Source organism: Jaculus jaculus, chromosome 6, assembly GCF_020740685.1.
Source record: "Jaculus jaculus isolate mJacJac1 chromosome 6, mJacJac1.mat.Y.cur, whole genome shotgun sequence".
NCBI classification, from domain to species: Eukaryota; Metazoa; Chordata; class Mammalia; order Rodentia; family Dipodidae; genus Jaculus; species Jaculus jaculus.
This window is the reverse complement of record NC_059107.1, coordinates 99,011,394-99,029,343: the sequence shown is the minus strand read 5'-3', so window position 1 is coordinate 99,029,343 and position 17,950 is coordinate 99,011,394. Positions and strand designations below refer to the sequence as shown.

At 42.5% G+C, this 17,950-nt stretch overlaps 1 protein-coding gene across 1 annotated transcript; it reads left to right on the top strand.

Annotated features, from left to right (window-relative positions):
* Positions 1-4,692: 4,692 nt before the first annotated feature.
* LOC101605459 (olfactory receptor 9) lies at positions 4,693-5,712 on the top strand. Its single transcript, XM_004650487.2, has one exon. It carries the CDS (start codon positions 4,693-4,695, stop codon positions 5,710-5,712), a length of 1,020 nt encoding a protein of 339 aa, XP_004650544.2.
* Positions 5,713-17,950: the final 12,238 nt, after the last annotated feature.

The following is a 17,950-nucleotide window of genomic DNA, read 5'->3' as shown; positions in this document are numbered from 1 at the left end:
CTAAGCCACTTCTCCAGTGCAGGCTACTGATTTTTTTCCAGGCTACTGATTTTTATGTGTTGATTTCATATTCTGCCACGTTGTAAAGGAATTTATTATCTTTAGAAGTTTTATGGTGGTGTCTTTTGGGTCACGTATGTATAGGATCATGCCGTCTGCAAATAGCACTAATTTGACTTCTTCCTTTCCAATTTGTATCTCTTTTATTTCTTTTACCTGTCTTAGTGCTTGGGCTAGGACTTCTAGTACTATGTTGAAGAGCAGTGGTAAGAGTGGGAAGCCCTGTCTTGTTCCTGATCTCAGTGGGAACTCCTTGAGTTTTTCCCCATTAAGTATTATTTGGGATTTAGGTGCTTTATATATACCCTTTATTGTAATGAGATATAAACCTTCCATACCCATCTTCTCCAGCATTTTGATCATGAAGTGATGTTGTATTCTGTTGAAGGCCTTCTCTGGATCTACTGAGATGTGATGGTTGTGTTTATGTTTGTTTATGTGGTGAATTATGTTAACTGATTTCTATATGTTGATCATCCCTACATCTCTGGGATGAAGCCTGCCTGACTGAGGGAGATAATGCTTTTGATATGTTGTTGGATTAGGTTTGCAAGGATTTTATTCAGGACTTTTGCATCTAAGTTCATCAGGGATATAGGTTTGTAGTTTTCTTTTCTTGTTACATCTCTGTCAGGATTTGATATTAGAGTGATACTAGTTTCATAAAAAGACTTGGGGAGCATTCACTGTTCTCTAATTATGTGAAACCATTAGAGAAAAAGTGGTTTAAATTTTTCAATGAAGGTTTGATAGAATTTGGCTAAGAAGCCATCTGGTCTTGGACTTTTCTTTTGGGAGAAGTTTTTAGTACCTTTTCTCTATTTTATTTATTTATTTGAGAGAAAGAAAGGAGGCATAGAGAAAGAAAGAGAAAGATGGGGGGGGGGAGAGAGAGAGAGAGAGAGAGAGAAAGACAGACAGAATGGGCATGCCAGGGCCTCCAGCCATTGCAAATGAACTCCAGACACATTTACCACATTGTGCATCTGGCTTAAGTGGGTCCCGGGGAATTAAACTGAGGTCCTTTGGCTTTGTTGGCAAGTGCGTTAACTGCTAAGCCATCTTTCCAGCCCCCTTTTCTTTTCTTGTTATTTATTATTTGTTTATATTTGCAAGGAGAGAGAGAGAGAGAGAGAGAGAGAGAGAGAGAGAGAGAGAGAGGAGAGACAGACAGAATGGGTGTGCCAGAGCATCTAGCTGCTGCAAACGAACTCCAGATGAATGCCATGCACCACTTTGTGCATCTAGCTTATGTGGGTACTGGAGAATCAAACCTGAGTCCTTTGGCTTTGTAGGCAAGAGTCTTAACCACTAAGGCATCTCTCCAGCCCTTGATTATCTTTTCTTTTTTTTAAATTTTTTTTTTTGTTGTTCATTTTTTATTTATTTATTTGAGATTGACAGACACAGAGAGAAAGACAGATAGAGGGAGAGGGAGAGAATGGGCGTGCCAGGGCTTCCAGCCACTGCAAACGAACTCCAGCCACATGCGCCCCCCTTGTGCATCTGGCTAACGTGGGACCTGGGGAACCAAGCCTCGAACCAGGGTCCTTAGGCTTCACAGGCAAGCGCTTAACCGCTAAGCCATCTCTCCAGCCCTGATTATCTTTTCAATATTGATGGATGTGATAGGTTTGTTTAGGAGATTGATCTCTGAGTTTAGTTTTGGTAGGTGGTATGTGTCTAGAAATTCATCCATTTCTTCCAGATTATCCAGTTTTGAGGCTTTTGGAAGTATGTCCTGATGGTTCTTCCAATTTCATTGATGTCTGTTGTGATCACCCCTTTTTCATTTCTAATTTTGTTGATTTCAGACTTCTCTTTTTTCCATTTGATCAGACTGGCCAGAGGTTTATTAATCTTGCTTATTTTTTCAAAGAAGCAGCTCTTTATTTCATCAATTTTCTTTTATTTTTCTCAAACAAACTCCAGATGCATGTACCACCTTGTGCATCTGGCTTATGAGGATCCTGAGGAGTTGAACCTGGCCTCTTTTGCTTTGCAGGCAGTGCCTTAACTGCTAAACTTTATCTCCAGTCCTCATCAATTTTCTTGTTTTCTTAGTTTCCAATTTATTAATTTCTGCTTTGATGTGCATCTAGGCACATACTTGCACACATGTACACACACATACATATTTGCACACATACAATTTGCATGCATGTACATATATGCATGCTTGTACACATGTGAATCAATGGCACATGTGCATAAGTTTGTATAGTGTACACAAAGTTTGCACATTTGTAGGCAAGCATCTTAATGGCTAAGCCATCTCTCCAGCCCCCAGTTTGCACATTTGTATATTCACACACATTTGTACACTCTTGCACATTTTCACTTTTTGGTACATTTGAGCCTTTTTACATATACACTCTCACATACTGCACATTTGCACACCATTTCACTTTTGTACATTTGTACACTGCACTTTTGTACATTTGTACACTCTTGTACATTTGTACACATGCATACATTTACACATCTGCATCTCTGTAAATTAGCACATTTGCATACTTGTGTACATTTATACATTTAGACACATGCCTTTGTAATTCTTTCAACTTGTACATTTGTGTAATTTGCAAATTTACACATGTATTTGTACACTTGTGCACATTTCATAACTTTTCACATTTGCACAAACATGCATTTTGTATTCTTGTACCTTTGCACATTCCTGTACATTGGAACATTTAAAAACTTTTGCACATTTGTATATTTACACACTTACATATTTGTACCTTAACAAACATGCGTGTTGCAAATGTGTGAATGTGTTCACAGCTATATAAAGGTATGGGTTGTAAGAGTTAAAATGTGTGCAAGTGTGTAACTGTAAAAATTTTTACACTGTACAAATATGATATTGTACAAGCATGTTCAAAATGAAAACATGTGAGTGTGTAAATGTGTTTAAGGTGTGCAGACATATAAGTGTGTAAAGTGTACACAGTTACAAAATGTACAAAAAGTACAACAGGCATACACTCAGACACAGACACACATGCACACACATATACGCACAGGCACAAAATACACATATAGACACACATATACATACAGGCACACACACATAGACAAAGGCACACAACATTCATACACAGGCACAGACACACATATATACACATACATACATAAATAAAAATATTAAAAGTTATTTGCTCTGAGGGTTAGGTCTGTTTTGCAAAAGGATTTTTTTTCATTTTTATTTATTTATTTGAGAGTGACAGAGAGAGAAAGAGGCAGATAGAGAGAGAGAGAGAGAGAGAATGGGCGCTCCAGGGCTTCCAGCCACTGCAAACGAACTCCAGACACATGCGCCCCCTTGTGCATCTGGCTAACGTGGGTCCTGGAGAATCAAGCCTTGAACTGGGGTCCTTAGGCTTCACAGGCAAGTGCTTAACCACTAAGCCATCTCCCCAGCCCTTGTTTTTGTTTGTGGAGGTAAGGTCTCACTCTAGCTCAGGCTGGCCTGGAATTCACTATGTTGTTTCAGGTTAACCTCAAACTCACAGTGATCCCCCTACCTCTGCCTCCCAAGTGCTGGGATTAACAGCATGTGCCACCATGCCCTGTTCACCTGGATTTTTTTTTTTTTTTTTGATTCTGACTTTTCTTTTGGTTTTTCAAGGCAGGGTCTCACTCTAGCCCAGGCTGACCTGGAATTCACTATGGAGTCTCAGGGTGGCCTCGAACTCACAGCGATCCTCCTACCTCTGCCTCCCAAGTGCTGGGATTCAAGGTGTGTGCCACCACGCCTGGCAGATTCTGACTTTTGTTTTTGCAAAACGATTTTTAAAATTGTTTCCAAAGCTGGGGATATAGCTCAGTGGTAGAGCACTTGCTAGCACACACAGGTCCTGGGCTCTATTGCCAGCAGGGGGAAAAGTGTTTTCTAGGAGTGGAATGAAGGCTACAGACTCATTTTGGGAGTGAAGAGGTTAGAGGGCAGCTCCTGGGGCTGTGGCTGGTCATCAAACATCTAGAAACTGCATAGAGTTACAATTTTCTTTTTTTACAACATCTCTACATGTGGTCTCTTGTCCTGAAGAGTAACATTGAGACCGAGTCACAAGAGTGAGGTGTTTAGCCTTAGGCAGGAAAGTGTGGTAGGAGGAAGTCACTTCCTCTTTGCTTCTCCATCTCCCAACACCTTCCTTCCTCTCCACCCTCTGCTGGGAATCAGGTCTTCAAGGAATTGAGCTGTTATGACGCACGGTTGGGAGGGGCACCCTGCAGGGCCATGGGGACCCTCCTGCAATTAAAAGCCTCCCAGCCTTCTGTGGTCTTTGACCTGTGTCTTCTTCCCCCTGCTTTTGCTCTCCTTCCCGATTACACTCTACCTTAGGTTAGATTCATTTCCCCTCTTCTGTCAGTTATTTATTTGTCATCTATTCTGTCTGTTTACACAGTTTTCTGCCATGTTATGTCTCCCTCACCACGTCTTCACTCCTAGCTCCCAGAATCAGAGCGGCTGATATCTGATAAGCCTCCAGCCATCGGGAATGTTGGTCTGCGTGTGTTCCTCACCTCTCCTGGGTTATCTTGCTCTGCTTACGTCCTCTCCTCAGAAGGGGTCAGCGGCAAGCTGGGTTCTCAGCATCCTCCTGGGAGAGCTGGGCCACCCTCATGGACAGCCCGGCACCCTTCCTGTCACAGCCCTTGTCCTTGCCTGGATGTTCCACCTTGGCTCCTTCTGCCAGCCTGGCTTCGGGGGGTGACAATGGCACAACGTTAACTGAGTTTGTTCTGTTGGGGTTCTCAGATTTCGGATCTCTTCAGGGTCATCTGTTTTGGGGTGTGCTCTGTATCTATCTGGTCACGTTGCTGGGCAACTTCATGATCATCCTCCTCACACTGGCAGATTCTACACTGAGGTGCCCCATGTACTTCTTCCTGCGCCACTTCTCCTTGGCGGAGATCCTCTACACGGCTACCATCGTGCCTCGGATGCTGGCTGACCTCCTGTCCTCCTGCCCCGCCATCTCCCGGGCCAGCTGCTTCATCCAGCTGTACTTCTTTGCCCTCTTTGGCATCGCTGAGTGCTGCTTGCTCACTGCCATGGCCTATGACCGCTATGCTGCCATCTGCCGGCCACTGCATTATACCACCTTGATGAACCAGAGGGCATGTGCCAGTATGGTGGCAGCTTCCTATCTCATGGGCATCATCACTGGCACCACTCACTCCGTCTTCATCTTCACTTTGCCCTTCCGTGGCTCTAACGTCATCCATCACTTCCTATGTGACATCCTGCCTGTGCTGAGACTGGCCAGTGCAAGCACCTTCTGGGGTGAAGTGGGGAATCTTGCAGTCACGGTAACTTTTATCATGGTCCCCTTCGCGCTGATCGTGGCCTCCTATGCCTGCATTCTTGCCACCATTCTTAGGGTTGCGACATCTCAGGGGCGTCGGAAGGTCTTCTCTACCTGTTCCTCCCACTTGTTTGTGGTCATACTCTTTTTTGGGACCGCGACTATCGCCTATATGAAGCCTCAGGCAGGATCTTTTGGGGAAACAGACCAGATCCTTGCCATCTTCTATACGGTTGTCACCCCAATGTGCAATCCTTTTGTCTACACTCTGAGGAACAAGGAGGTCACAGGGGCCATGCAGCGGCTCATTAAGAGATACCTTTGGAGCCCTTGATCACCCTCTTCCTCCCTCCTAAGATCTTGAGCTCAGGGCCCAATTCCTGAACATTTTCAAGGAGGAAGGAGAAGATGCTGGGTCCTGCAGTCCATGGAATGTGTCTTATGTGTGTTGGTGTGAGTGTGGGGTTCCTTGTTTCACCCAGTGTGAAGGACCAAGGCAATGCTACTAGGGAGTCTGCTTGGGGGACCTGTTCTTAAAACCTTGACCAGGCTGCACTGTAAGTGTAGAGCTGAGTGAACACACACTAGAAGGAAGGTCAAGATTGGGCGTGAGGAGGCAGCTGTGATGACCTTGTTCAATGATCTTGCAATGTCTGGTGTTTGCTGCGGCTCCAGTGCCTTCCTGGGAATGTGTTTTGAGACATTCTTCTTCCTGCTCTTCTCAGCCAGTTAGCATTGCAAGCGCTTCTCTCTGACATCAGTCACTTCTGCTGCAACTCAAACTTCCTTCACGCCAGGTGTGTGTCAGAGTGGCAGGGAAGTAACAGGGGCAGAAAGGGATTGGTTTGGCTTTGGAAGTGCAGGCACTGAGTCCTGCTTGGTGTTACTTTAGGTCAGGTGACAACCTGCCCGCTTACTTTGTTTCTGACTGATGACCTCTTTTTTGGGACACCTTTAAGAGGTCAGTATCCTTTTTCCCCCCCTTTTTGTTTGTAGTCATTATTCTTTATTAAATTTTTCCTGCCACCATCTTCATAGACTTATTCTTCAATCCCACCTCTGCTCCTGATTCTGGTCAGGTCTGATGTGCCCCATGACTCTTTGAAATGACACTTTGGTTACCTGCAATAAACAATTCACTGTTTGTACTTGGATTCCACCTTGACTGTATGTTGGTTGGAGGGATCTGACATGGTTCACTTTTCTTGGGAAGCTATTCCATGCTTGTTCATGAACTATCAGCAGTACAAGCAAGGAAATGGCTCTTTAAAGGTAAGATAAATGAGGTTCTTTAAATAACATTGCTTTTCTTTCCCAGTTTGAGAAAGTAACACTGCTAATTTTAGAGAAATTTGCATCCAGAAGAAAACAATTGCAACATCTTAGTGTTATTAATGACCTTGGGAAATTACTGCCATCAGCTTCACTCTGTATTTATATATATGCATACTTCAAAACATTAAAAATTAGATTATAGCCGGGCGTGGTGGCGCACGCCTTTAATCCCAGCACTTGGGAGGCAGAGGTAGGAGGATCGCCGTGAGTTCGAGGCCACCCTGAGATTCCATAGTGAATTCCAGGTCAGCCTGGGCTAGCGTGAAACCTTACCTCGAAAAACAAAAAAAACAAAAACAAAAACAACCCCCCCAAAATTAGATTATATTGTTTAAATTGTTTTTAAAGTGATTCCTACTTTATTGAACTATATATATTAAATATTTTTATTTATTTGAGTGAGAGAGAGACAGAAAGTATGGGTGTGCTACAGCCTCCTGCCACTGCAAACAAACTCCAGATGCATGCATCCCTTTGTGCATCTGGCTTTATGTGATTACTGAGGAGTTGAACCTGTGCCATCAGACTTTGCAAGCAAGCGCCTTTCACTGCTGAGACATCTCTCCAGTTATCTGGTTTTATGTGGGTACTGGGGAATCAAACTTGGTCATTAGGTTTTGCAGCCAGGTGCCTTAATCATTGAGCTATCTCTCCAGCTCACATATGGAATTAAAAAAAAATTAAAATTTTATTTATTTATTCGACAGCGACAGACAGAGAGAGAAGGAGGCAGATAGATAGAGAATGGGTGCGCTGGGGCCTCCAGCCATTGCAAACGAACTCAGTTTCTTCTCTGTTAAAGAGGAGAGCCTGGGGAAGGGGTTGTGGGGTGGGAGGGAACTGGTCTGGTGGTGCTGGGAGAGAAGGGTGCATTCTCTGGAGGGGCCCTCTTGTGTTCCTACACCCTGCCTGGGTGTTCCTCTTTCTGTAAGGGTGGGAGGACCTCTTAACTTCTATCCTGACCAGCTTTTGCCACCTGCTCACAAGAAGACTCAAAGGGTCTGGAGCTGGGAATGCTTAATGTGGAGGAGCCCTTGACTAGCATGTGTCATGTGTGATACTCTAGGTTCAGTTCCCAGACACACACACACACACACACACACACACACACACACACACACACAGTATCTGAAGTTCAGAGCAGCACTTTTTAAAAGATACTTTTACACTTTTTACATTATTTATTTATTAGATATAGATATATTTTGTATGTAAACATCACACATCACATGTTGGTATCATCCTTTCCCTCCTCCCTGCCAGGCCTTCTCCACTGGGGATGCAGGTCAACCCCATGGGGGTTGTGGTTCATGCATTAGGGGGACAGCAGTTGGTTATGGGGGCGAGGCAATATCTGTGCAAAATGTTCCAACTTGTGGCTCTAACAATCTTTCCGTCCCCTTTTCCACAAAATTCCCTGAGCCATGCTGGGAACATTTTAAGTCTACTTCAGTGATGGGCACTTAGGAGCATCTAGATGTCTGGTTTGGTAGGAGTTGAGTGTCCTCAGAATATTTCTCCATCACCCTGTGCTGATATCAGCTTAACTAAGAAAGCAGCATTCTCGCTCATTTCCCCAGTTCCCCTGTGGTTTCAGCTGGGGCCGGGGTGGAGTGTGCTGGGTTATTTATCTACTCAAGTCCAGTTCCCATCTGAACAAGAGAAGCAGATTCTCCAATGGAGAGTGAAGTCAGCGCCAGTTAAATGGGATAACCGTTATTAACTTAGAGAGAATTAAAAGGGTTTAGACACTTTTATAGTCTAAGGTTAGTGGGAGCTTGACAATGGAAAGCAGATTCATTATATGGATATGATTCTGACTTGTTTCCCAGTTCCAGATATGGACCTTCTGTCCTATCTTCCAGGTCAGAGGTTCTGTCTTCCACATGAGTAACTGTTGGTGAGTGGTTCTAGAGAGGTTTTTACAAATTCTATTTGATTTTTATTTTCTGTTGTTATTTTGAATCATGTCCATCTCGTTTTTGAGGTATGATTTCAATTTGAGTTCTGATTTTCTTGATGCTTCCTGTAGTTCATTCTTGCATTTGATCAGGCCTCCATTAAGCTTAATCAACTGGTTGCTGAGGTCTTCCATTTCTTGACTTACCTTCAATTTATTCACATCTCTTTAGAGGGTCCTAATGTTTTCTTCAATCATGTTAAACCTACTGTCAAAGGCTGAATTCTCTAGGAGACAATTCTGTCCAATTTCATTGATATGACTGTTTGGTTCTTTGATAGTTTTTTAAAGTTCAGTGATTTTTTTTTCAGGGTCTCATTGGTTGTTGTGTTTTCATTTTGGAATGAGTTTCTGTTGCTTTTTCTATGCTTTCACTGGAGACTTCTATAGTAGGACTAGGCCTCCTTGGTGGAGATCCCTCAGTTTTCTGACTTTTGTTGGCTTTTTTGCATTGTTGTCTACCCATTTTAGGAAGACTCTTTATTTTATTGAGGAGGAAGAAAGTTTTTGTCCTTTGGCCCATTCACCCTCTAACTCAGGTAAACAAGGATGTTGGCATTTAGTAGCCAGTCAAGATACCAGAGCAAAAGGTCTGATTCACAGCTCACACAGGAGCCAGGCTTCCCTGAGCAAGGCACAATGGGACCTACCATGACCAGTGGACTAGGAGGAGTAAGGGAACAGGGATCTGGTCTACTTCGTGCTGAGCCCTTCAGGACATAGACCAGTGCAGGCAACCTAGACTGGGGAGGTGGGAGGAGCCCAGATATAGGGGTCTGGTCTACTCACTCCCGAGGGCCGTGCCTGCCCACACACTGACCGTGCAAGGAACTCAGACCTGGGCAGTGGGAAGAGTCCAGATATGAGTCGGGCCTACTCATTCCAGACTGCTGCCTGCAAGGAACTCAGACCCGGGCAGTAGGAAGGGTCCAGAAATTGGTTGTGCTTACTCACTCCAGACTGCTGTACCTGCCCACACATTGACCTCACAAAGAACTCAGACCACACTTTTTACATTTTTAGATAAAGGTTTAAATTTTACAAATCTAAAAATCAAATAAAAAAATAAAGAAATGAAAAAAAAAGAAAAGAAAGAAAAATACTGCCAAACAGACCATGACATTCTGTGAAGATTACCGTCTGTATTAGGCTTCTCTAGAGGAACAGAACTGATTGAACGCATATGTATTATAAAGGGGACTTATTAGATTAGCTTACTGGATATGGGCTGGGCAGCCCAACAATAGCTGTCTGCAGGCTCAGTCTAGGAGCCTGTCTGCAGGCTGGAGAACTGGAAGATCCAGTGGCAGCTCAGTCCATGAGGCTGGATGCCTCAGCAGTTCCAGTCTGTCACAGAAGGCCTGGGAGCTTCTTGGAGAGCCACAGGTCTCCAGTCTATGTTGGAAGGCCGATGAAGCTGGGTTCTTGTGTCTGCGCAGGGTCCAAGCAACAGTGTTGACACATCACCAGTGAGCAGCCAGGGCAGCCAGGCAAGGGGCTGCATGCTGTCTTGGAGCTCCTTTACATACAGCCCACCACTGGAAGGGCCACCCACTCTGGGGGAAGCTCTTCCTCCTTCCATCCCATCCTTTCTGAAAACACTCTCATAGATTCCCTTAAGAGGTACGTCTCTTGTTTGAGTTCTAATCCGATCAAGTTGCCAACAAAATTTAACCATCACATCGTCAATCATAAGATGCCCCTCAGTCTCAGTAGTGTTGAGAGATAAATGTCTTGAAGCTGAAGAACTATGCATTTGTCTCTAGTTTATTAGAAACATCCTATTTTGTATATATTAAAGCAAGCTACATGCTTGTGTAGTAATACATGCAAATAGTTTAAAAATGAATAAATACACACATGTATGGAGGATGATTCCTCAATTTTATTTCATTTTAAACAATATTTTAAAAGTTCATTTTTTTATTTGCAAGGAGAGAGAGAGAGAGAGAGAGAGAGAGAGAGAGGGAGGGAGGGAGGGAGGGAGGATATGAGCGTGTGCACCAGGGCTTCCAGTAGCTGCAAATAAACTCCAACTATATGCCACTACGTGCATCTGGCTTTATATGTAGGTACTGGGGAATCAAACCCTTGTAATTAGGCTTTGCAGGTAAATGCCTTAACCCCTGAGCCATCTCTTCAGCCCATTTTCTCTTTGGGGAGGAGAAGCTGTCCTGAGCCTCAGTATCTTAAAAAAAAAAAAAAAAAAAGAGCAAAGATTTTTTTTTTCCCTTGCAAACAAATAAATACAAATACTAAAAGTTGGGCTGGAGAGGTGGCTTAGCGGTTCAGCGCTTGCCTGTGAAGCCTAAGGACCCCGGTTCGGGGCTCCAGGACCCATTTAAGCCAGATGCGCAAGGGGCACGTGCACCTGGAGTTCTTTTGCAGTGGCTGGAGGCGCGCTCTCTCTCGCTAGCTATCTGCCTCCTTCTCTCTCTGTCTGTCGCTCTCAAATAAATAAATAAAAGTAAACAAAAAATTAAAAAAAATACTAAAAATGGGGCCGAAGAAGTGGCTTAGTGGTTAAGGAGTTTGCCCGTGAAGCCTAGGCACCCAGGTTCGATCGCCACGTAAGCCAGATACACAAGCTGGCGCATGCATCTGGAGTTCATTTGTAGCGGCTGGAGGCCCTGATGTGCCCTTTCTCCCCCCACCTCATAACTAACTAAATAAATAAAATATAAAAATATTAAAGTAAAACTATCAACTAGGCAACCTGAGTATTGAGAAGATGAGCATATCCAGGGCTGGGGATGGAGCTCAGCCTTAGGTACTTGTGCTTGCATGGCATAGCATGGCACGGCATGGCACAGCAGCACAGCCCAGCAAGCGTGTATCAATCCCTACCAGAGCGCGCGCGCGTACACACACACACACACACACACACACGCACGGCACAATTAAGCAAAAAGATAAATAAAAGCATGGGCATGACCACATGAAGACCATTGAAATCCATAACGGGGTGGTGGGGGAAGGGGAGAACGGTATGGGGTACGTTTACTGTGGCAAACCGCAGTGTGTGCGCATGCGTGCTCCGAGGGAATTTTGTAAGGGAAGGCTGACCCCTGCTGACAGCTAGGCAGAAGTGCAGCTAAACAAGCCACCTGTTTAAACACCGAATCTACATTCCAACAATGTTGATCTAACAGGTTTAATCTGCACAGGTTGCTCTTTATTTTGGTATTATTATTATTATTACTATTTGAGAGGAAGAGGCAGAGAAAGACAGAGAAAGAGAGGGAGAAAGAAAATAGGCGTGCCCGGGCCTCCTGCCACTGCAAAGGAACTCCAGATGTATGTCCCACTTCGTGCATCTAGCTTACGTGGGTCCTGAGGAACTGAACTTGGATTCTTTGGCTTCGCAGTTAAACGCCTTTAACTTCTAAGTCATCTCTCCAGCCCTATTATTATCTTAAACTTTTTATTGACAACTTCCATCCACATACATAATGTAACAAAGTACGCTGATCATAATGCCCTCCCCACTCCCCGTCCACCCTTCACTGTACCCTTTCTTCTTTTCAAATACTCCTTCTGTCTTGATGTCATCATTTAAAACATCACTTATTTATTTGAGAGAGAGAGGGAGAGAGGGAGAGGGAGGGGAGGAGGGACAGAGAGAGAGAGGGAGAGGGAGAGGGAGAGAGAGAATGACAATGGGCACGCCAGGGCCTCTAGCCATTGCAAATGAACTCCAGATGCATGTGCCATGTTGTGCATCTGGCTTACAAGGGTAACGGAGAGTTGAACCTGGGTCCTTAGGCTTCGCAGACAAGCACCTCAACTGCTCAGCCATCTCTCCAGCCCTCATCATTTTTTTTTTTTGCCTTCATATTATGCAGGTCCTGTGTAGGTAGCATCAGCCACTGTGAGGTCACGAATGCAACCGAACTTTGTGTCTGGAAGATAGCATTCTAAAACACTCCTTCCCATCCTTTGGGTCTTGCATTCTCTCTTTGTTTTGAGGTACAATCTCACTGTAGCCCAGGCTGACCTGGAATTCACTATGTAGTATCAGGGCAGTCCCCTACCTCTACCTTCCAAGAGCTGGGATTAAAGTCATGTGCCACCACACCAGGCGTGGCTCTTAATTCGTTCTGCTGCCTCTTTGGCAATGGTCCCTGAGCCTTGGAGGGTTACTTGGAAGTGGAGGGGTGTAAAGTGGGTTAGGGTGAGGACTAGCATTAACTTTGAAAACGATGGTGGTGGCACAAGTATCTGGGAAGGGAAATTGGAGTACTGTTAGTTTGCACAGATTTTAGAGCTTATTGGAGTACTGGAAGGTTGTAGTTCTGAAATACATGGGCAGGAATGGGGAAGAGAGAATGTGCAAGAGAGGCTAGAAAATAAGAGAGATATATAAGTTATATATGTATATAGGAATATGCATATATTACAATTACATATACATATACTATACAATGTACATTATATTACACTACTTACATTATACATACATACATGAATTACAATATACATATAATATACATAAATATATGTACATGGGAAAAGTACAGTGAGGCTAGGTGAAAGAAAATACAGAAAACACCGAAAATACAACTGACCAATATACCAACCTAGACAAAACCAGTATGGAATATATAAGAATGAGAGGAGACTTAAAAAGGCCCTAAACCAGGAAGCCCTCAAGCCCTTAATTCTATCACTTGAGAAGTTGAGGTAGCATATTTACTTGGAACTCTAGGAGCAAAATGCTGGCCTGGGATTCAGTGAGTTCCAGGTTAGTCTGAGACAGAGCAAAACCCTGCATTAAAAAAGACACTATGGACTGGAGAGATGGCTTAGAGGTTAAAGGCACTTGCTTGCAAGGCCTGACATCGTAGGTCCAATTCCTCAGTACTTACATACAGTCACATGCAGAAAGTGGCGCGTGTGTCTGGATGTCATCTGCAGTGGCAGGAGGCCCTGAAGTGCATGTACTCACTCGCTGTCTGCCTCTTTCTGCCTTTCAAATAAAGAAATAAAAAAAGGGCTGGAAGATGCCTTAGTGGTTAAGGTGCTTGCCTGCAAAGCCTAAGGACTCATATTTAACTCTTCAGGTCCCACATAAACTAGATGCACAAAGAGATGCAAGTGCACAAGGTTGCACATGCACACAAGGAAGCATACTCATCTGCAGTTCGATTGCAGTGGCTGGATGTTCTGGTGAGCCAGTTCTCTCTCTCACTCTCTCTCTCTTCACTTTTTTTGTAAAAATATTTAATTTAATTTATTTATGTATTTATTAGAGGGAGAGAGAGAGGGGAGGGGGAGAGAATGGGTGCGCCAGGGCCTCTAGCCACTGCAAACAAATTCCAGACACATGTGCCACCTTGTACATTTGGCTTAGATGGGTCTGGGGAATTGAACCTGGTTCCTTTGGCTGTGCAGGCAAGCACCTTAACCACTAAACCATATTTCCAGCTCCAGAATACACATTCTTCTCAGCCGTCCACTGAACCTTCTCCAAAATAGATCATATATTAGGCCATAAAGCATGCCTCCATAAATTCAGGAATACTGACATAACTTCTTGCATCATATCAGATCACAATTTTTTTTTTTTTCCGAGGTAGGGATTCATTGTATTCCAGGCTGATCTATCTGGAATTCACTCAGGGTGGCCTCAAACTCACGGCGATCCTCCTACCTCTGCCTCCTGAGTGCTGGGATTAAAGGCGCGCACTATGCCCAGAGATCACAATGTTTTAAAGGTAGAAATTAACTACAAGAGACAGATCAGGAACAATGAATGATTTGTAGAAGAAATAATAATAAAAAAAACAAGTTGCAAAATTTCTAGAATTGGCCAGGTGTGGTTGCACATGCCTTTAATCCCAGCACTTGGGAGGCTGGAGGTAGGATAATCACCATGAGTTTGAGGCCACCCTTAGATTACATAGTGAATTCCAGGTTAGCCTGAGCTATAGAGTGAGACCCCACCTTGAAAAACCAAACCCCTGCAAGAAAGGAAAAAAATTCTACAATTGAATGATAATGAAAACACAAGTAACAAGAATTTATGGGACACAATGAAGGCAATCCTATAGGGAAAATTTATTGCACTAAATGTCTTCATTACAAAGATGGAGAGATAATCAAATTAATAACCTAACCCTCTACCTAAAGGTGTTGGAAAAACAAGAATAATCCAACTCTAAGAGCTCAGATGGAATGAAATAATGAAGATCAGAGAAGAAATTAATGAATTGGAATCTAAGAAAACAATTAAGAAAACTGATGAACAAAGAGCTGGTTCTTTGAAAAAAATAAACAGGATTGATAAACCTTTGGAAACTTAAAAAAGTTTTTGGTTATTTATTTGTTTGAGAGAGCAAGAGAAGGAAAGAGGCAAACACACACACACACACACACACACACACACACACAGAGAGAGAGAGAGAGAGAGAGAGAGAGAGAGGGAGAGGGAGAGAATAGGCACATCAGGGCCTCTAGCCACTGCAAAGGAACTCTAGATGCATGCACTACCTTGTGCATCTGGTTTCCATGGGTCCTGGGGAATTGAACTGAGGTCCTTTGGCTTTGCAGACAAATGCCTTAACTGCTAAGCCATCTCTCCAGTCCATCTCTGGCAAATTTGATCAAATGAAAGAAGTCTCAAATTAACAAGATCAGAAATGAAAAGGGAGAGGTCACAGAGACATTAATGAGATTGGAAGAATCATCAGGACTTACTTCTAAAATCTCTACTCCACAAAATTAAATAATCTGGAATAGATGGATGAATTTCTAGACACATATCCCCTACCAAAACTCAACTCAGAGCAGATTAATCTCCTAAACAAACCTATAACATCCATAAAGATTGAAAAGGTAATCAAAAACCACACCCAAAAGAAAAGTCCAGGACCAGATGCCTTCTCAGCCAAATTCTATCAAACCTTCACTGAAGAGCTGAAGCCAGTTTTTTTCTCAAACTATTTCACATAATCAGAGAACACAGAATACTCCCCAACTCCTTTGATGAAGTTAGCACCATCCTAATACCAAAACCAGACAGAGACACAAAAAGAAAAGAAAACTATAGGCCTATAGACCTGATGAACTAAGACACAAAGGTCTTGAACAAAATCATCACAAACTGAACTCAACAACACATCAAAAGCATTATCCACCTTGATCAAGTAGGATTCGTCCCAGGGATACAGGGAAGGGTTAACATACAGAAATCTGTCAATGTAATATACCACATAAATAAACTTAATCACAAAAAGCATATGGTCATTTCAATATATTCAGAGAAGGCCTTCAACAAAATACATCCCTTAATGATCAAAATGCTGGAGAAAATAGGCATAGAGGGTTTATATCTCAACACAATAAAGGCAATATATAAAGCACATAAAGCCCAAATAATACTTAATGGGGAATGAGTCAAGGAATTCCCATTGAGAACAGGAATAAGACAAGGGTGCTAACTCTCACCTCTGCTCTTCAACATAGTACCAGAAGTCTTAGCCCAAGGAATAAAACAGGAGAAATAAAAGGGATTAAAATTGGAAAAGAAGAAGTCAAGTTAGCCCTATTTGCAGATGACATGATCCTATACATAAATGACCTGAAAGTCTCCATCTCAAAACTTCTAAAGGTGATTAATTCCTTCAGCAAAGTGGCATGATACAAAATGAACAAACAAAAATCAGTAGCCTTTCTATATGCAAAACACAAATTTTCAAAGAAAGAAATGAGCAATACTGTCCCATTTTCTAGTCCATTGCCTTAACCACTCAGCCACAACTACTACAATACTGTCCCATTTCCAACAGCCACACACAAAAAAGCAAATACCTTGGAATAACACTAACCAAAAAATGTGAAATACCTATACAATGAAAGTATAAAAATACTCAGGAAAGAAACTGAGGAGGACAAGAGAAGATGGAAAGACCTCCCATGCTCCTGGATAGGTAGAATTAATACAGTGAAAACAGCAATTTTACCAAAAGCAATATGCAGATTTAATGCAATACCAAAAAAAATTCTAGCATAATTTTTCATAGAGATAGAAAAATGATTTCAAAATTCATATGGAATGGCAGCAGGCTTTGGATATCCAAACATATCCTCAGCAAAAGAAAAATTTCTGGGGGTATCTCCATACCTTATCTAAAGGTATAGTATAAATCCATAGTAACAAAACAGCATGGTATTGGCATAAAAATAGACATACAGACCAATGGAACAAAATTGAAGACCTGGCCCTTAAGTCAAGTAACTGTAGCTACTTGAGCTTTGACAAAGGTGCCAATGATGTACACTGGAGGAAAGACAACATGTTTTACAAATGGTGCTGGACAAATTGGATAACCACATGTAGAAAACCAAAACTAGATCCACTCATCTCACCATACTCAAAATTAATTCCAAATGGATTAAAGACCTCAAGATAAGACATAAGACTCTTAAACTATTGTAATTAAAAGCAGAAGAATCTCTTCATGATACAGGTGTGAGGAAAGACTTCCTGAACAATATCCCAGTAGCCCAGGAAATTAAACAATCACTCAACCAGTGGGATCTCATGAAGGTAAATAGTTTTTGCACAGACAAATATACTATAGATAAAGTCAATATATTACCCACAGAATGGGAGAAAATCTTTTCCAGTTATACTGCTGACAGAGGCCTGATATCTAGAACATACAAAAAACCCACAAAACTAAACAATAAAAAAATCAAACAACCCACTAAAAAAATGGGGTAGAGAATTGAATAGGGAGTTGTTAGAGGAAGAAATACAAATGGCAAATAAACACTAAGCAAATGTTCAACATCCCTCATCCTCGGGAAAATGCAAATTAAAAGAACTATGAGATTCCACCTTACTCCAGTAAGGATGGTAATCAAAAAACCAAACAACAAATATTGAGGATGTGGGGAAAGAGAAAGCCTCATTCACTGTTGGTGGAAATGCAAACTTGTACAACCACTATGGAAATCAATATGGAGATTCCAGAAAAAGGTGAATATAGAACTACCAAGTGACCCAGTTATTCCCTTATTGGGCATTTACCCTGAATGCTCCATGCTTAACTACAGAGGTATGTGGTCAACCATGTTTATATTTATAGCTACTCAATTCATAATAGCTAAGAACTGGAATAAACCCAGGTGCCCATCATTGGAGGAATTGATAATGAAGTTGTGGTACATTTGCACAATTGAATTCTTCTCAGCATTAAGAAAAAATGATACAATGAAATTTGTAGGGACGTGGATGGACTTGGAACAGATCTTACTCGGCAAAAACACA

What these genes read in the sequence shown, in the direction of transcription:
- LOC101605459 (XM_004650487.2), top strand. Translation starts at nt 4,693, where the DNA reads ATGGACAGCCCGGCACCCTTCCTGTCACAGCCCTTGTCCTTGCCTGGA.